Here is a 20,738-nt window from a genome sequence, read left to right as displayed (position 1 = left end):
CAGCAAATGGATAATACTATTTCCTGGGAAAAGCACTGGCATGGAAGGACATACTGCCTTGATTATTGCTACTGAGTAATGAGGCTGTCCAGCAATCCTGGATCTAACTTCCTGGCTCCCACCACCACAGCAAACAATACCTCATCTTACAACTGCTGAAAAGAACTTGGAGATATGTTTAAAAAATAGTCAGTGGGACTAGAGTTGGAAGCTGAAGCACTGAAGCACACAGAGGCCAGGAAAGTTGAGGAATGAATAACCTGCTACAGAACAAAGGCACATCTGGGTCCCCACACTCCTACCTGAATACTCAGCGCGTGCAGACAGCTGTGGATGGGGCTGTAAGAAAACACTTGATGAAACTCCAAGCAACAGAAACACTCCTGCTACCACTAAAGAGCAAAGCTAGAGGTGCAGCAAAAGCTGCTCTTTTCCCTTTGGTACACAGAAAGAGGCAAGGATTCCAACAGCCATCTAACTTCCACTCCATACAAGGGCTGTGATACTGCTATGAATTCACATAGGACAGCTTAGACAGGCAGGCATACTCAAGCAGTGACTTCAAATATTTAAGAACACAAGATATATTGCTATTTGTGAGACTAAGATTAATTTGCAACATGAGTCATAATAAATAAAATATTTCTCTGACATCTTTCCTTGAGCCATTATGCATTACAAAGCAACAAGCCCCAGTAGAATTGTATGTCCAAGGTTTTTTTTGCCCCAGGAGGGCCACAATGGAGTTTTCCACTTGATCTGAGCTGAAGAGGAATAATATGTACAGCAAAAATGTACAGAGGGAAATCTGGGATCTGTACAGAAGGGGCAGGAAAAAAGCCCCAGGACTTAAAATTCAACACTGACAGTGCCCTTTACTGCTGAGTTGTTAAGTCAGTGTGTTTGTGTAATGGTTTACTTATAACCAAACTCAGGACATGAATATGATGAAGCAGTTTCAGTGAGTTTCCTTACTTTACACCACCAATCCTGACGGTTCTGCATGTCACGGCATGGAAGGGAGGGGAGAACATCTTCGGGCCCCTTTTTTTTTTACTTTCCCAGGTGGAAATGCAGGTTCCCTGTGTGGTGCCCTGCCTGGGGCTGGTTTCCTTACCGTGTGGGAACAGGGACCTCGGTGAGAGCTCCCAGCATGACCGCCTGCTGCAGCCGCACGAAGGCAATGAAGGGGCTCTCCAGGAAATCCACCTCCCCGACCAGCACGTTGGAGGCCTCAGCATCACGAGGCAATTTCTTCATGAATTTATTCTTCAGCTGCAGCGGTGGAAGAGGAAGGAAAAGAAAATTAAATTGCACTGGGCACATTCTTCTCACCTCTGTGCAGTAACTGTGCATGCTCATGGACCCTGCAGTGTGCACCCTCGGCCTGGATCCAGCCATGGAGAAATGTCACCACCAGGGAATGGGAAAACACCGCAGCAGCAGCCACTGGGTTCTAAAACTCAGCCTCTGCGAGACGCCTTTGTTCCAACTTCAGCAGCGGCAGAATTAATTTGGAATTGAAGGCTTTTGAAAACCCTGCCCTCAGCTGGTTCCCAATCTGCCCCCTCTCCCTGGGTGATCTCTGGAGACGCTCTGTGTGTGTCTGGCAAAGGGTGAATGGAGAGGGAGGATGTACTGCCAGGAGCACCAGTGAGAGGGGGGCACTGAACTGGGCTATGAATCCTTAATGAGCTTCATGAGGTGACTGAAGGAAGGAGAAAAATTGAAAAAGTCTCAAGAAAATACATGAATTGACTGAACAGGAAGAAAACTGCTGGAACTATCCTACCCCTGCATGCTTAAATCAGGATCACCACCAGAAGAAACAGTAAATAAGCATCAAGGAGCACTGTGAAGGAAGTCTGGAAAAGCCCTACCAGTTCTTCCACAGACAGTGTTTGGGAGCATGGTGGTGGTATAATAATAATGTGAAGATGGCAAATCGACAACAAACACTTTATTTACCTCACCAGGCTGGCTGTGTGGCTGAACAAAGATAATTTGGCAACACCAGGGCTGGTTTGGATTTGGACACCTGGCCCAAACCCAGGTGATTCTCTGAGCCAGAACTCACCTGCAGGGTTTCCTGTGGCCACCCCGCTCCTGAGGCCGAAGGCTCCAGCCCCCTCCCCGTGCCCAGCACAGCAAACCACCACCAGGAATTTTGAAGAAATACCATTATAGTGGGTTTCTTTAATCTCCAAATGAGTTTTGCAGCACCACTCACCACTTTCTTAAATAATTTATCAGACAGGTAATGAGTGCAGTCAGCACTTAAAATCCATTCTGAACCATTCCCCAAAGAAGCTTTGGAAAGATCTGACTCCATAGCAGCATCCAGGAACAAGGGAGGGATGAGGGAACTTCACTTTCCCCTGCCAAATTGATCATTCCACCCCAACCACTAATGTTATGTTAAAAGCCACAGGTCTCCAGCACTGTACTTGCAAAAAGGCACAGCAACCTCAGAATCCCAATTTCCTTAAATATACTGTAGCACTCAGATCATCAACACCACTCTGGATCGACTGGAAATGAAAGCAGCTCCTAAGTACACACTCCAAAGTAGCACTTATGGAAGGTTAATTGCCCTGGAACTTGAACCTGATTCTGTCTCTCTGTTTTTCTGTATCTCTCACACATAGGTTTAAGATCACCTGATCACCTTCCCACAGCTTATCCCTTGAACACCTGCCTCCAGGGGCACCTTCCAGGCTCCAGGCTGCTCCATCACCCAAGGACGCTTTAGAGGGCCACTGTGGATATGGGGAGAAACCAGGCAAGCAAAACTGCCCTCTGCATCAAGAAAAACAGCAAAAGTGAAGAAAATTCTGGTTAACTAAACTTTCTAGAAGCTTTTCCTTTCCTCCAGAAGGGTGGCATTGATTATATTGGAAGAGTCATTTTCACTGGAGCTCTGTGGAGCGAAATATGTCACCCAGGCTGACAGACCTCAGAATTGGGAATGTCTGCTTGCAAGTGTGGAGATGAGATGTTCCAACAGGAAAAGCAGCAATCACTCCCACAATCAATCACAGGACTGCATTCCCAGGAATGGGATCCAGTCAGCGCCTCCCTGTCCATGGGTCCCCAGGAAAGGCAGGAGGGCTTCTCTAAACAAGGCCAATTTCTATTTTAACTTCAGTGCTGGCTTTGGCACAGATCCCCTGTTGACATGGAAACACTGGGTTGAATACACAGTGTCTACACCACAACAAATAAGAAGGGTTTTGTGCCTCCCTCTGACTGACTGTATTCATTCAGAGCCAGGCTCGTCCCACATCCAAGCCCTCTGGAAACACAGATAACACCAGGTCAGGAAACTCCCCTTATACCAACATACATTCCCTTTCTTTATGCTGCTGCATCAGTTCAGGAATAGCAGATCCCTGGGAAAACAGATTTTCTTTCATGTCCCCTTTATTTTACATGTTGAGCAGTGAGGGAGCCCTGGTGCTTCAGCCCCTTGGAGCTGCCAAGGACATTCTAACAGAGCACAGCCAAAGGATTTCTTGCAGGAAGTGGACTGGAGTGGGAACAGCAGTAGGAACTTCTCCAGCTTCCTATGGTCTGCTGGCACTATGGCACCAAAGGGGCTGAGAAAGAATCTACCTGACTCTTTTCAGTCGCTTTCCTTCACACATAAGCTGGAAAAAAGAATTTAAAATATTTTTTAGATATTAAGATGTGGCTGCCCCATCCGTGGAAGTGTCCAAGGCCAGGCTGAACAGGAGCTGGAGAGGCCTGGTCTAGTGGAAGGTGGCCCTGCCCGTGGCAGGGGGTGGAATAGGATTATATTTAAGATCCCAATCCATTCTGAGATTCTGGGGTTCTATGAATATGGTGCTAGTGAAAAATTTGATCCAACAACTTGATGTTCAGGAGCTGGAGGAATTCTTCAGCTGTGAGAGGCCCTGGTTTTACAGACATAGCTACAGCACCACTGGTGTATCTGGCAACAGAGAGCTGGGAGCCCAGGAGAGGGCAGGAAGTCTAGATGCTCATTTACTAACTGCTATACAGAAAAGAAGAATAAATTGTCCCAAAATGCCATTGCTTGTCTCTCCTGCAAATGCCTAGGGTATTAACTGCAGCCAACACTCCTCAAATACAACAAATGAAGGCAAATCCTTTCTCTGCGCTGCTACCTCAGGAGCCGTGCTCTGCCAAAGCAGACACAATGACAGGGAATACACCTCCTCTTCCCTAATTACCTTTATAAGTCCAAAGCAGACAACAAGCAAGTCCAAAGTAGAGAACATGACAAACGAGCAAGCCCCAAATGTGTAGGCCCTTAGTGAAGCTGTTTCTCATTGGAGCAGTTTGAGTCGGGGCCCCAGCAGCCTCTGCAGGATCCTGAGCCATCCTCTTTGCAATCCCAGTGGATCCAGCCACCATTCCCATGGCAGAGAGAGCTGGCTGATGTCAACTGCCTGATTCAGCAATCATAAGTAACACCCCTGAGCCAGGCAGAGCTGTCTGGGTGCCTGGCAAGTAGGGATGAATCCAGGAGGATTCTCTGACAGGTCACATCTCTGACATGCATGTGAAACCTGAACCTTACAACACCCAGAGAAAAGGAGCAGGAATGCTGCAGATTAAAGGAGTATGCTGGCTATGAATTCCCTAGGTGATTAGCTGCACCATTCCAAACAGCACTAAATGTTGCAGAACTGAATATTAAGGATGTAGGAAGACAGGAAAATCACTGAAGGTACAAAGTCAAAGCCTTTTTTCCTCTGAAACATGGGCATGCAATCCTCTACCTGTGTAAAACCAGGGGCTGATTAAGGATGCAGGAAGGCAGTCCTGCTCCACACAGCTGCTATAAACTGATCTCACCCCTCACAGTTCTTACACAAATAAATAAAGATGGGGATGTTCTGTGTCTCCAGCAGACTCCCCCCTGCCTCCATGGCCTCACTAACTGTCCTGCTTCCAGATGGGATGCCCAAATAACAACAGCCAGTCTCCCTGCTGCCAAGGCAAGTGAACCTGCTCCCTTTGCAGCTCGTGTTGTGGGAACATGATGGATTATTGCTGTGCCTCCTACATGGCACATTGAGTTCTGCTCAAGGAAGCTGCCAGGTACCACCACAATGCCACAAATTCAATCAAGGCAGGACTTTGAGTCGATCAACCATGAAAACTGAGCTCTAAGGTGATGTCTCAAAGTGCAGGAGGACAAGGCTCCCACTTTGTGCAAAGTTCATCAGCAGGACGTGGGCAAATTAACTGAGAGGATTTTTGGAACTCTACACTTAGCAAGAAAAAGTTCTCACTACCAAGAGCCAGTCATTATGTACACTGGAAGTTAAGAACTTTGGAGCCAGCTCCCAGCTGCATCTATTAACAGATTTCCCTCTCTAGTGCTACTAAAACATCTATTTTTATACCCAATTCTCCACAAAAGTCCATTATCTGAATTTCCAGAGACAGGAGGGGCAGTGGAGACTGTCTGCACTGCTGAAAGCTGCAAAACTGCAGCAACGCTCAGCCCCAGCTTTGGGCTGGTCTAGCTTTAAAACCCCAATTACATGGGATTAAAAATATAACACAGCAGTTTGTTCAATGACAAAAAGCTATTTAACAATCTCCCTTCTTCCCCAGATGTGGCTGCGTGTACTAAGGGAAACAGGTATTTTGGCAACACAACCAATACAGGTGATACTACAACACTGCATGACACTGAGGTCAGTGCAAAACATGCTGTTCCCCTTCCCTTTCCATGGAAATGTATTTCTTAAGGCAAATATAAATTTCTTTTTAAAATATTTCATTAGTCTGAGCTCACTATTCTACCTCAATTATCTTGCTGTGTCCCTTTCAGGACCCACTTACAAAGACTGTGACCAGCCATTGTTGAAGGACAGAAGTCATCCCCAACTGGCCAGCAGCGCTGTGCTACCCAAACAATTTCCCAAAGTGACTCTCATTTGAATTCAGAATCACCATGGGACTAGGGAATGCTGGAAGATGCAGACAAAAAAAGAGATTCTCCGAAAGAAACAGCCGGGCTTTGAGAGTAACCCACTTTTTGAACCCAGACAAAGGTTTTTTGAAACTTGCACAGAGACCTCATTCAGCCACCAGTTTTTCTAAGAGTTGGAATAAACTTACTCTTACCCCCTCAGAACCGGCAGCCTTCAGAAAGGACGGAAACAGACACAAAGCCAGCCCGTATGCCACACCACAAACATTACCCTAGTCTAAGAAAGAGGTCAAGTCCATGAAGATTTGTCACTGGAGGCCAATTTTAACTCAATGACTGACTGCATTTTGGAGCTGTTCTCCCACATTACCTGTCAGCACAGCCACCTTCCTGTGGTTCCTGTGGAACCTTTGTTCCACCAGCTGCTGCAGCAGGGATGCATTTCCCTGAGTGCTCCTGCTCTACCCCATAGTTCCTGTGAACATTCAGCCCAGGGTGCTCCTCTGAGGACCCTTGTGACCCCTCAGCACAAAGAGGATCCAAAATCCATCACACATGGGGTATTTTCCCTCCTTTCTCACAGGGAACAGCAAGATGCCATCTATGTGGTGTCACTTGCTTCAGACCTTGTAAGAGACGAACCTGCCATTTCCAAGGGTTGGTACTTAAAGAGTGGAGGAACCAGTCACAGGACTCAAAAATACTCACTCCTCTTTGTTTTCAAGGCTAAGGTCCAGAGGAGCCCTTTCCCCAACATGCAGCTCCTCTCCAAACACATCACCGAGAGAAGCCTGGAGCTTACCTGGTCCTTCTCAGGCTTGTCCGAGATGTCATTGAGGCTGGTGGAAGTCAGGTTTCGGTGAGCCATGGCTGGGCTGCCTGGAAGAACAACGTCAACACCAGTTAAAGCACCTGCTTGGATCCAGTCAGAACACAGAGGCTCAGGCTACAGCAACTCCTTTCCCTGATGGGGAATTCCAGGCCCTGACAAGCTGCTTTCTGTCACTCCATGTGGCACAGGGGGGATTTAAGATGCTAACGCTTCGTCACCTCTGACCCATAGCAGTCCAGTAACTCCCAGGACAGCAAAAGAGTCCAAGGACTCTCCATAATTCCTGCCTGTGGGAGAAAAGCAACACAGAACCTGCTGGCCAGGTCACCCAGGACCCACCACAAAGTCATCCCTCCACAGAGTTGGGAGCTTCCAGGGTGCAAAGCTCTGGCATCTGCCCTCCTCAGCATCCCAGACACTGCACACAGCGCAGGCAGAGAGGGAGGGTGGCAGCTCCTGCTCCTTTGAGACAGCCCCTAATGAACACCTCCCTCACTCCAAATAAGCTCATTAACTAAGCTCAGGAGCCTTAAGCATCTCACTGATTAAAACAACGTGTGCCATACTGATGGGCCAGGTGTCACCAATTCCTGACACCAGATTCTCCAGAGAGGTGAAGAAACTCTCCAGAGACACAGCAGAATAACTAAATTTAAAACAATCCAAAACACAAACAAACAAACCAATAGTAAACAAAGACCTCTGGGATGGATAGAGGATCAGAAATTACAGTGCTCAGTATGAACTGTTATAGATTATCCTGAAATGTTCCCATCCCTTCTCATCACGTTTGCAGGAACATGAAACACAGCACCAGGAGCTTTTATGCCAGAGTTTCTGACCATGAACTTCATTGGAAAGAGAGGAAATATTAAGGGGAAAAAAGTGGCAAGGAAGTATCTCCCAACTGAAGCTGTGTTTTGAGACAAAATTTATTTGATATTATTATAAGGAATGTCCAAGTTCTTGGTCTTCATCAGCTCCCAGCACAAACAAGCTCAATAATAAATCGGCATCAGGAGCAAATGACCAAAGGAGTGGGGATAAAAAACTCTGGACTCCCCAGAGCTGGGTTTTCTTTACAACATATGTGAGGATAGATTCAAAGTAGCTGTACCTGTTGTGTGTTACTGCCACTTCCAGTAACATCAGCACAGCCAAAGCCAAGCACAATTAGACAAATCATGTACCACAAAGGAGGATCCCCAGCTTCAAATCTTCCTGCTGTTATTTAAGACCCCACTTAGCTGCTATTTTTCCCAGATTACATCACTTGTTTTCTATGCTTATTAGATTCCAAACTGACTGCTCCCTGGGATATAACGACTCTTCTCCCAAAAGGAGGAGGCTTTGTGCCTTTCTCTCCCCTTACTAGCAGCCTCCTTCTCCTGGGGACTCAACATAGCCACACAAACTCTGAGCAGCTCCAAACAAGCATGTGGAGTACAAAGTTTTGTCTGCTGAGACCCCTGTGGAGGACTTCTGGCACATGACACTCACCCTTATGGTGCTTGCTAACGAAGGATAACTTCCTGACCCAGGCCCAATTCTGATTCCTGTCTCTCTGGCAAAGGTGACATGAGCCTGTCCATGGCTGTGCTCAGCCAAGGACTCGTGAGGGAAGGATGGCAGGCAGTCTAAACCCCTCCATGCTATTGCCTCGTCCTATGAATCAGCTCCATAGTAATCTGGCAAGGGGAATACCCTGGAGTTCATTCTTCAGTCACTTGTCGTGGTCACCAAAGAACACCTCTGTGCCACCAGTGCCATAAGCTGTGCCTTCCTGGGAGGAGCGGTGTGCTCCTCTGGGATCAGCAAGGCTCCTTGACACAAGAAATCAGACAGGAGTGGTGCCAGAAATCTGTCCAGCTCACCCCAGAGAGATCAAGCTGGCAGACTATTTCTGAGGATAATTTATATGAAAATTAAAATATTTAAGCCTCTTTAACAGCCAAAGGATACTTCAAGAAACAAAAAAAAGTGCCAGCAGCCACCTTAGATTACCCTTGGAAGGGGAGTATGGCCTAACCTACCTGTTTCATCCCAGATGAAGAAAAGAAGAAAAACAGAATGAAACAGAGCGGTGGAAGGGACCGTGGGGATGATACGGACAGCCAGAGCAGCAGCACTCCCCACAGAACACATCCACACCCTCCCCACTGTTAATGCAGCAGCAAGCGTTAGAGCCTGGCTGGTGGAGTTCCCTCGTCCTCGTGCTCCTGGTGGAATTCCCTCTTCCTCGTGCTCCCGCCCGCCCGCAGCGCTGCCCGGCACTTACTGAGCCATCCCACGCTGGGGCTGCGCTGCACTCCCAGTTCATCGTCCAACGTGCGCGTGGCCAGGCAGGGCACGGAGCTCTCGAGCGGGCTGCGTGCTTGTGCCAGCCAAGCAGGAGACAGGAGCAGCAGCAAAGAGCAGGAAGAGAGCAGAGGGGAAAAGTTAAAAGAAAAGAAAATTATGCCAGAAAGAAAGGCTTAAGCAGTGGTACAGGGAAGCCAGGCAGGAGAGAAGGTTTGAGCGAACACCAAAGCCCACTCATTTAGATCCTGACATCTCCGCAGCTTCACCTCGCAGCGTTCACTTGGCAGGACTGGACACAACTTTCCATCCCTGGTGTCTGAAATTCAGGCATCTTTGAAGCAGATCTCAAGGAATTGAGGGAGCAGCTGCAGTGCTGGTGGCACTGAACAGTTCCAGGCTGCAGCACCATCAGTAACAACAGGTTTTTTGAAAATAAAGATCAGGTTATGTCCCAGGAGCCAACTTTGAGCATCCTGACCCCATCCGTACACACTCAGGCACACCAATCCAGACTTGGAAATGCTCACCTTAGTCTGCAATGCTTCCAATGATGCCAATACATACATGGATAGGGGTTTTCCAAGCATTCCTTGGACACCACTTCATTTCTGGTATTGTTCAGCTGCTGCCACTGTTCAGCTATAAAGGCAGCAGTCACAGTTCACAGTTCATGTGAAAAGCACTGAACTGATTAATGCTGAACCAGAGAAGCCATGGCTGCCCCATCCCTGGAAGTGTCCAAGGACAGGGCTTGGAGTGACCTCGGCTAGTGGAAGGTGTCCCTTCCAGTGACAGGGAGCTGGAACAAGATGTTCTTTCAGCTCCCTTCCAGCCCAGACTCTTCTAGGATTCTAAAGCAGAATAAAACCTTTCTCCCCCCGCAGCCAGGTACCCTCCTGTCTGTGCCTCAGCTGACACCTCGCCAACAGCCTGCTGTTCCCACTCAACCAAACCATGCTGCCAGCACAGTGTGAACCAACAGTGCTCAGGAGGTGTTTAGGCAGCACCCACGCGGTGATGGGACTGTGCCATTATTTATGGTGGTTAAACACACTCACTTAAACACATCACAGTTTTCTACAGGCTCTGCCAGCTTGGGTTTAACAGCATTTGATCGTTTCTCACTTGCCAAAGGCTCCCACAGGTGTTAAATTATCCAAAATGCTGGCAGGCACAAAGCTCTGAAAGAAAAATCTCAAAATGGAGAGCAAATGTCATCACAGAAGGCTGGTAAATATTGGTCAGTCCTCAGGCTCCTGCAGAAGGGATGGAGACCACAGATCCCATGTTATAGCATGGCAAATCCCAAGGTGTGCCAGCTGAAGAGATGCTAGCCCAGATGTTATGTACTGCTCCAGGGATGCAGGACAAGGGCTGTGCCAGGAAGGAATACAAAGAACTCTTCAAAAGCCACTCAACAAAACTAGACACACACAAAAACCTAGCAAAAACCCATTAAAAACCCCTGCAGGAGTCCCATCAACATGTAACACAGAAATATCCTTGCTGAACACTTCATACAGCTCAACCTTCGACCAATGGAAGCAAGGAAAAGGGCTGTGTTTTCACAAGGTAACGTGGAGAGACTGCTTAGTCCAGCTTTGTATGCCCAGAATTTTGGCAGTCATCTTTTTCCTACTGAACAGACAGCAAAGGAGTGTTGTGATTTATCCTCCTCCATACATGGCACACAAGGAACTACCCTCTGTTGCCCAATTCCCTTCCCAGAGCAAAGGGATTCCTGACAAAACATCCTGCAACAGCATGACTCACATCAACCTCTATGATGCAGCAATGAAGAGCATGTGTCAGAGCACACCTTGGCCATGTCTCTTCCCATCTGATCACTACCTTACCTTCAAACAGAGCAGTGACATCAAAGATGGGGGCTGGGAATGACTCATCCAGGACCACAGAGCCACCCCCATGCCTAGGGAGGGCTGGGAAAGGATAGAGATGCTCCAGGAACAGTTATGGCAGGGAGATGGGCAGAGACATGTCTCTTTCTTAGGTTCCTGAATTTCTAGAGCCATCTCAGATAACTGCATGGGGCTCATTCATCTCAGAAGCCAAAAATAAGAACATTTTGGAGGCCCTAACACTTCAATTATTTAAGCACTCTGAACCAAGTGCAATAGAGGCACCTCAGGATTTTTTTTGAGCCAGAGCCCAGGGTATATTTCCAAATTTCAGATCTAGCAAACAGGTCCCACCCCTGGAAGTGTTCAAGAGCAGGTTGGCTGGTTTGCAGAGGTTGTCCCTGCTGAGTCAGTCAAGCAGGGGGCAGCTACACCAGCCTATAAAGGTGTTGGGCAGAGGGCAGGCAGACGCTCAGACCTATTGGATGGAAGCTTCACTGACACTGAAATGAAAACAAACACCTACCTGGAAAGAAACTCTAGGGAAATTTCTGAGTGCCTGGGGCCGGTGGCACAGTCATTAGGGTGATTAGCTATGCTAATAGACAGCTGCACTACTGCTGGCCTCATAAAATTTTTATCTGTCAAAAGCACACTCAAGACACCCATTATATTCAAGGTATAACCTGATCACATACATTCTGTAGTTACTTTTTCATTGAAGTGTAAATAATAAATAACAGTAATGACTATTCATGAGGTACTTCCCCTGTATATCAGTCTCACCCTCCTAAAGTCTCAATGCACTTGTACTGTTATGGAACAGAGTGTGTTATACATCCTCAGAGCACATCAATATCCCAGGTGGGAGAACAGAGACAGAACAACATAAAAGGAGTGGCTGATGGCCAGACCAGGAAAGAATTCCTGGAGAATCAGTCCAACTGAGCCAGGACCTGCACAGCCCATTCAAACAAGAACAAGAAATTAAATTGAAATCACTTAAAATCCAAGTAAAGAAGGCCTTTAGCCATGAAAAATGAGCAAGGGCTGAATAAGAATGTGAGGAATGCCCTTTGTTAGCATCACTCTTCCTGGGATAAGTTCTGCCTACGTGCAGGAAAAGGGGTTTGCAGCTGAGAACTGCGGGCATCCTCTACAAGAGGCAACTGAAACACCTGAGCACCAGGAGCAGAAGACGTGTCTGTCTGCTGTTCAGCCTCCCACACACCATGGCCACAGGCCAGGGTTCTGCTCCCCACAGCAAACCTGGCCACCAAAGGTCCTGGAGGTGGTACTGGAAAGTAGGTGCCTTCCATCCAAACCGTGGGGAGCACACCGTAGGAAGGCATCCAGCAGGCCAGGCTGGCTTGGGCTTGTAGCAAAGTGGTCCAGCAGAAGGAGTCCCTGCCCACGGCTCCTCCAGCTATAGGACTCATCTGGCCATGCTGAGCCCCTTCCCTAAAGCTGTCATTTCCTCCCAGTGCTCTCCCTAGAGTCCAGTCCCTCTCGTCTCTATTGGCCTCCTGCAGGGATATTCACTGAGAAGGCTCCTTTGGTTCACATTACTGCACCTTGCCTGACTCGCTCACTCACCACCTTATCAAGGCACTTGGACACGACAAGAGGCATCACCCACAGCAAGGAACAGTCTCCACACACACACACTCTCCTGCTGCAAAATCAAAGGATGATCCAAAGCAGGAAATATTAATGAAGTGTGAGAATAGGTTAGGTAGGAATGTTAGGGTGAGTTTTAGAAGCCAAACACAGCAAGCTAAGAGGCCTTTGGTGGAGCAAGAAGAAATTAGTTTCTTTCCTTTCTTTTATTTCTAGGTATTTTAAAATGGCAACTTTTAGCCCAATTTTCAGACTGCCAGAGAAAACAGTCGAGAGAACTCCAAGGCATGGCAAGAGGCATAAATCTCCTCTTTTTTTTATTACCATGAGCAAGAAGACCCCAAATCTCCACCCAGGAGCAAGCACCAAGTCAGTGCCCAGGCCTCCGTAGCTGTCTGCATACACACACACACACACACACATTTAGGGACACCACTACCAACATGGCACTACCTATTACACCTCTTTTAGAGAGAAGAGGACACATATTCACAATACACACCACAAAACTATTTTAGGATGAATAAAGCAAGATGGAAATCAGCTTTACCCCACTGGACAATGATTGCATGGCAATAAAATGCAAGCTAGGTGTTACTGCCAGGTGATTTTTGATTGACAGTGCCACCGACACTGTCTGTTACAGACACGGAATGTGCATGGAAGCTTTGTCTCTGCCCAAATGTTTCAGGTGATCAGCCTTTTAAGATTCAGGTGCCACCAAAGTTTTTGGCGAATCTCTCTTATCACTGCTCCTAAACCATCTCCTAGACTCCAGCTGCAAGAGCACCCTCCTGCCTTCCTGCCTGCCCCTGTCCCTGTCAGTCCAGTGAAGGTGTGCTTAGAGCGCCGTGCCAGGGCCGAAGCAGCCTGCAGAGCCTGCTGATGTGCCATCAGCACAGCCTTGCTACTCCACGGGGTTAGGAAGCAGTGTCAGGGCCACGCAGTTAGTTCTGGGCGGGCGGGTTGCTGTGACAGAGAAGGCTATAGCCAGGTAGCCTCTGCATTACCATTATCGGGGTTGGAAAACATCCTACTTGCACTGGAGACGGTCTTTCCAATGTCAGCCAGCGAGCGCAGGTTGGATTTCTTGGTCTGGTGCCGGTGCTTCCTGAGCAGTGTGTAGGTGACTTTGTCCTTCAGTTCGGATTTCAACAGCCCCGTCTCGATCTGATTGTCAACGATCATCTCTGTGGCCAGCATAGGAAGAGGGAAGGAGGGGAGAGCAAAGTTAACCACAGAGCTCACAATTGCTTCCAGGGAGAGCAAAGAGAGAGGCTGGAGGCATTTCAACCCTGCCTTTTTGAAGGTTTTCTTACCATCTCAAAGCCAGCTTTTATTTGTATGAAAATCTGTTAGACATTCCTCTTGAAAGAGAACATAAGCATTTCCTGCATGAGCCACTAACACACCCATTGCACTGAGACTCCCTTCTGCTATTTCCTACATGTCACAGAGACTATTTCAAAGATCAGGGTAAGATGGTTCTTAGCTCAGAAATGGAGTCTCATATGAGCCTGGACTTTAATGAAGATACTATTACTCTATTGCAAGTTCCATGAAGCTCAAAAAAGCACTCAGAAAATCTTCTATAAGGTTTAACAAGGTCTGAATTCACCTTGCAGGCCCCCAGTAAAACCTAATCTAAAGACAGGAGGAAGTCCTGGAGATGAGCCACTAATTAAATCATTCACTTGCACTACTGAAGTGACAGCAACTACAAGCGGCAGAACTTGCTCCAGTTACCACAGGATGTATTATATGGCTTTACTTTTCATGGACCCACCAGGAGAAAAGGCCCCCAGCATCCTCAATGCCTGCTCACTTCCCATCAATTCCCTCCTTTCTCCTCCCTTATCCCAGAGGAAAAAGACAAAAAGGTGGCCAGACTTATGAAGAATGTCCCCTGTGCAGTAAGTCTCACATGAAGTTGTTCCCTTGGTGACACAAGTTCATGTGCTGTCCCCTGAGGGCAAGTGGCAGCTCATATTTGTCTGCTGGTAACTTTTATTTGTGCTAATAATAAAAGTTATGCCAAGGGGGAGGCAGGACATGCATCACATTTGCTAACTCAGTGAGTCAGAAAGTCATCCTCTACGTGCTGCCCAAGAATTAATGCCTCTTCAAATCCCTAAGGAAGCACCTAGTTCTTCCTCTCAAATTAAGACAGGGTGGGCATACGCACGTAGCTACCCTTATACAACATGCTTGCCAAAAGGCTGACCTTTGTTAAGTGTTATTTTAATACGAACTTTTCTTGCTCATGGTTTTGGTTAGTGATTTTTGGAGTATTTTCTTCAGAACCTTCATTCAAGTTTATCCTTCTCTAGCTGGTACTTCCCTTCCCTCTTGCTGATAAAACACAAACAACAAAGAGAGTTTTTCTTCGGAGTTTTCCTTTCCTGTGTGTCACTACCAGACACAAGTTAAGTGATCATGATTAAATCATCCTGGAAATCCAGTGCTGGATATCCCTACCTGTCTGATTAAGGGTCTGGACCAGCAAAACCACCCTGCTCAGGACAGTGTCACAGTGCCACAGCAACAGCAGCCACCGATGTGTAATTTAATCTCCTAGGAATTAGATTTAATTTGGGGGTTGAAGAAGGAGATTGAAGGTGACATCTTGAAGGGACTTCAAAAGAAAATTTAATGTTTGAGGGTTTAAGGCTTTGGACCATGAACACCAGCTTCTGAAGCAGGTTCACCTTCAGCCAAAAACTTGAGAGGTTCTTGGGGGGGGTTATTTTTTTAAAAGTTTGCAAAGCTGTGCATTTGGATTCACAGACACAAAAGCAGAGGAAGACACATGTCAGCATAAGCACTTGCAAAATTAAGTTCAAAACTCTGTATTTAACACCATAAGCAGCTGTAATTCCTACAATCCAGTGTATGGGAGAATTCTGTGCCAGGATAATTTTGACCTTACTTCCTGAGATAATCATTCAAAACACTGAGTTCTGGCAGAGGAAGTACTTAATTTTGCTCTTTTAAATCTCTTCATGTAAGGGCTCTTAAACTCAGCATTTTGGTTAAATGTCCCTCCACTGGATGGCTCACTTGGAAAATTTATTTTCTCTAAGCTATCAAACACACCACAGGCAACATGATTTGGCTCTCAGCATATCACCAAGTGTCACCCTGGGCCACAGCTAATCTGACTGTATAAAAACTGCCCTCCCATTCCACAGAGCAGAGCAGCAGCTGGTGCTGGGGGTGCTCTTCCCTCTTCCTTGCTGGGGGCTCCTAAACACAGCCCTATGTGCCCTCAGTGGGCAGCTGAACACCTCACCCAAGAGCAGTTCCTGGCCCAAGTTGTTCTGCATGAACAGTACCTGATGGGTGTCTCTGTCCCCAGACGTGGCCCTTTCACATATCACCTTTTCCACAGTGAACATAAACTAAATGGATTTCTTCCTGCACTGAGAATTACCTTTTTCATCTATCCGTTATCTTTTTCCAGGTACTTTCTAGTTTTTCCCTCTTTTTCTTTGTTCTTTTATTTTTCTCTTTTATTGGAAAAGCAGTGCTTTTTCATTAAAACCACCCATAAAGCCATACCAGAGTTAAGAAAAATGTGTGGGGAAGTGGTGAGAGAAAGAGCCAAGCCTGGTGTACTTACCCACCACCTGTGGGAGGGAAGAGGCTTCCATATCCAGCATGATGGAGCCCTTCTCTATGCACGTCCTCAGCTCGAACAGGCTGTGCAGAGACAAGGTGGCCACGTGTGGTTTGCTCCATCGCTCCCCACCTTGTTCTACCTTCTCCTCAAACTTGATCCACCTGCAACAGGGCAGAACAATGAGATGGGGTTAATGTTGCCTCCTTGCAGGGAAATAAACCAGCATTTCTGCAAATAAGGCAACTTGTCCTTCACTATCTTGGCAGTTCTGATTTAATGGTTGGACTCTATTGTCTTAGAGGGCTGTTCCAAACTAAATTGATTCTGTGATTCAATTTCAGGCAGTAAAATATGGAATCAGAAACTGCCAAGAGGGAGGCAGCATGGAATACTGCTGTCCCATGCCCACAGGCAAAGAGGGGAAGAGAGGAGCACATCCCAGCCACGTCTGAAGGTGCTCTTGGAGAACAATTGAGCCACCAAAGGGGAAGGCACATACTAAGGAGCTTGTTCTTTCCCTCCAGCTGCTGTTTAATGATTTAACCAAGCAGGTCTGAAAAACCCAGAAAACTTATCTCTAATGGAAGGTGAGAGCAAAGGGTAAATCCTGGTTGTGCAAAACACTCTTTACATCCCTAAAACTACATCCCAACAGCAGGGAAGCAGGAGGCTCCGTGTCCCTGCAGCCTTGACCCTGCCCTTGGCCCTGCTGCGCCCAGCCCAGAGCACACAGGGATGGGCAGTGAGATGGAGCACAGGGCTCCTGGGAGGGCTGGGGGATCTCAGCTGGCCCACACCTTCCTCCTCACCACAGCACCCAGCAACAGCTTTGGTGCAAACTGGGGGATCAGGAAAAGGTGGTTCAGTACACCCTAATGGCAAAGCAGAAATGCTTTTTAACTCCCTCTTGAGATGCCATTTTAATATATGTGGAAAATGAAAATTCCAGTGACTAATATAAAGAGATTATTAAGAAAAAGCACCCCACACGTAAGGTAAGGAAGGTCATAAATTTGTTCAAAAGAATATTATTAACAGCAAGGGAAATTATCTTTAATCCTGAAAAATGTATTACTTGAGGATTAATCAATTATGCTTCACAATTGCAATAATCTCTTTCTGAGACTTTGTTTTATTAAAGCTGCTTTTTAATTCAAGATAAAAGTCTGATTTTCATCTCCAATTAATAAGGTCCTTTTAGTTCACAAAAACTGTTTCCTAGGACACCTGAGGGACCTGGGTGGATGCAAAGCTGTGCACTTCAGGGGCTTTGTGTGATGTAGGACTGAGTTACATTTACCCAGTTACAGGAGGAAGGCTGCAAATTACCAGTGTTTGTCTTTCCAAGGAAAGTGATTACTTACAACTATCAATATTTGCTTTTTGTTTACTTTTCTCACTACAACCCACAATCCCAACACAATAAACCAAACATTATCTTGGAAACCTGGGTGAAAAAATGCCTGCTCAATTCATGCAATCAGAGAGTGGTGTGGGTTGGGAGGGACCTCAGAGGTCCAAACTGCTGCCATGGGCAGGGGCACCCTCACTAAGCAGCTCCACTACCATGGGAACGCCTGCATTCCAGAGGTGGTCATAGGACACAGAGTGAAGCAGAAAAAGGAGAAGACCTGCAGCAGCTGGAGGGCCCTAGCCTGTCATGAGGCTCAGTGAAGTGTCTTTGGGGACCAAGATATGTCCACCATAGTATAGGGACTGTCACTTTATAAAGCAGAGAGATTGCAGGAAAATGATGGGATTACAGAGAAAAGGAATGACAGTGCTGGACTGTGGGATGGTGGATATGGGGTTTTTAAACTTCTGTTATTATCTTTTTTTGTTATATAAGCTGTGCCAGGAATTACATTTTTATCCTTCACCCTCTTACATCTTGCACGGGGCTGTTGGGAGTGAGGTACAGCAGACAGAAGGAATGTGTAAATAGATGTCAGAACAGAGCAGGAGGGAGATGAGGAAGGTAATTTGATTGTTTGTTATCTCAAATATGAGTGCAGCCTATAGCCCTGCACCAGTGTGCAGGCAGCACTGCTTTCCCCATCTGGGAGCTGTGCAGTTCTACACTGGGGCCACGGGAAGCATCAGCCCCACAAGGCCTCTTCTATCCTCTCCTTTCTCCTCCACCTGCACGGCCCTGCACTTTTTCCTGTGTTCAGCACTGGCTCCTGCAATTTGCCAGTTGTGGGAAGAGAGCATTCTGCAGCCGCAGATGTGACACAACTGCAAAACAGCTGGCAGATCCTGTGCCCACTGAAGCACAGTGCCAGCCAGCTCTGGATGCTCTGGGAGATGCTCTGCAGCTCTCAGGAGGTTCTATGGTGCAAGATTAAGTAATTTTGGGAATGTACTGAAAAATCCTGAACTATCAGACACTTTGTAAGATTACTATCCACAAAGGCAGGAGGTTGAGCCAATTTAGAAATTTAACAGCACTTCAACAGGGAGCACCCTGTTACATTCTGTCATTTATACAAAGAATCATGGATCCATTCATATTGGCAAAGTCCTCTGAAATTATCTAATCCAAACATTAATCCAGCAAAGCCAAGGCCACCACCAACCCATGTGCCTAAACATCACATCTACACATTTGTTAAATCCCACAAGAGATAAGGACTCCACCACTACCCTGCACAGACAACCCTATGGGTGAAGAAATCTTCCCTAATAACCAACCTAAACCTCCCCTGGCACAACTTGAGGCTCCTTCCTCTCATTATGTGGTTTGCTGCCTGGGAGAAGAACCCTGTAAAGAACCCCACACACCGCTCAATGCAGCACTCCTACCAAATTACACCAATTTGAGGTGTAAAAACACCTAAATTAGAAGTGCTGAATTCATGGTAAGAGGAAAGAAGAACAATAAAGGGAGAAAAAGGATGAGCAACAAGTCAGAAGTTAGAGGGCAAAAGGTGAGAAGTCATTAAGTTCCTCAAGCAACTGAGAAGCAAAAAATAAATTAAGAGGTAAAGGGGTAGGTGGTGGAGCAACTCATTAAATCACAGGTAAAAAACATTACGGTGACCAAACAGGGTAACACTGAACACAGACAGCGCCCTTAAGAGGGGGAGGTGGGGAAAGAGCTTAGCCCAGACACCATAAAGGAAAAGAAAAATCCCCAGTCTCAGTGAGGGCAATTTGGAATAGGTCAGTGGTGTTCAGATATAAACTACATGTAACTTGTAGCAGCCAGACCCCAAAAACATCCCAGCTTTTTTGTCACGGCTTTTTGACAAAACTAACAGCAGCATCAAAGAACCCAACCAAGGAACTCAAAGCAAGCAACTCTATTCAGCATTTAACATGCACCTTGAGTAATTTCTCAACAAGAAAACACCTGTTAGCTTTTTTTCCTATTTAGAATTAATTCCATCAGTAATTCACGAAGACAGGGACAGCCTGTCCCTGTGAGGTGGGACCAGGCTCAAAAGCCATTTTGGGGCAATAGCACGGGAGCAGTTTTGACTCGGCCAAATGGGAATTGGCAACTTCCTCCAGTTCCGGAGGAAGTTATGACTCAGTTCCAGCCAGGTCATATTTCCCTTTGGAAAACACTACTGAACCCCTGCTTTTCCCTCCACAGGCAAACTACTTCAATCAATCTGGCACTCTCTTGTTTTCCTAGTTTTACTTTTGGAAAATTTAAACAAACCCTAAAATTCTCTCATTTATCAAAGAATGGTAATTTGAACTATACAGGCTCCTTTCTGTGGCTTCCCCATGCGATCCTGCAGCACGGGTATTCCCCAATGGAATGCTAAACCAGGAATCTCCCATGGAAAGCACTGCTGGCTGCCCTTCCCTTTGAGGGTAAAGGAAAACCAACCCACCTTGCAGTCTCCTTCCACTCCATCTCCTGTCCATCGACAGCCAGAAGCTCGTCCAGCTCGGTGAAGAGCTGCGGGGGCGCGGGGCTGTCATCTTCCTCTCCGAGGATGAAGCGGATGCGCTCGGCGGCAGGGGAGACTGCAGAGGTGAAAATACTGCGGTTAACGGCCTGTGAGATGACCAGGGACGTGCGGCTCCTCTCCTTGCCCTGCTCCCCAAGGCCATTCAGCTGTTTCTCCAGGCTGCCTCTGCCATCTGACATCCTCGTCGCTGCGGACGCAGGGGCGTGAGCGAGGGTGCCTCTATCTCCCTCTCTCCCCTTCCTTGCCTCTCGCTGAACTTCTTACAAGTTCAAGCTGGGAGTAAAGTTCAGGAAAACTTGTCTCTTCCTACAGACCTTAACTATGTTACAGCAATTTGCAGTCCTTGTGAAAATAAAGCACTATGGAGCTCAGAACCAATGTGCTCTGTGGCGCTGCCCGAGGACCTGCCGCTCTCTGAGCAGCCCGGATCCTTCACCCCCTTTTATATATGACCTAAAACCAGTTCCAGCCAAACCAATTGGGGACTTGCTGGCACAGCATCCCATTGCTGGCTTTCCCCTCCCTCCCTGCCAGCCAGGTTTGGGCTGCCATTGGCCTGCAAGGCAGGCTGGAACCTCCCCAGCCCACCACTGAAAAACACAGGAACACTTAACAGAAGGGTTGTCTCATCTATACATGA

The 20,738-nt window shown here is 47.1% G+C and overlaps 1 protein-coding gene across 6 annotated transcripts in view; it reads right to left on the bottom strand.

Annotated features, from left to right (window-relative positions):
* Positions 1–20,738, bottom strand: part of SLC4A4 (solute carrier family 4 member 4) — a 125,175-nt gene that overhangs the window by 31,339 nt on the left and 73,098 nt on the right. For 3 of the 6 annotated variants that reach the window (XM_077783080.1, XM_021529556.2, XM_021529551.3), the window contains exons 4-9: positions 20,018–20,153; positions 16,170–16,330; positions 13,585–13,737; positions 9,046–9,141; positions 6,738–6,814; positions 1,118–1,275 (exon numbers count right to left, since the gene is read on the bottom strand). In XM_077783080.1, the coding sequence (XP_077639206.1) occupies positions 1,118–1,275; positions 6,738–6,814; positions 9,046–9,141; positions 13,585–13,737; positions 16,170–16,330; positions 20,018–20,153 (781 nt within the window). Of the gene's footprint in view, positions 1–1,117; positions 1,276–6,737; positions 6,815–9,045; positions 9,142–13,557; positions 13,738–16,169; positions 16,331–20,017; positions 20,154–20,412; positions 20,516–20,738 lie in introns of those variants that run through there. The other 3 variants (XM_021529557.2, XM_021529552.2, XM_021529553.3) reach the window with 3 other exon arrangements.

Source organism: Lonchura striata, chromosome 4 (assembly GCF_046129695.1).
Source record: "Lonchura striata isolate bLonStr1 chromosome 4, bLonStr1.mat, whole genome shotgun sequence".
Classification (NCBI taxonomy): domain Eukaryota; kingdom Metazoa; phylum Chordata; class Aves; order Passeriformes; family Estrildidae; genus Lonchura; species Lonchura striata.
This window is presented reverse-complemented; position numbering and strand designations above follow the sequence as displayed.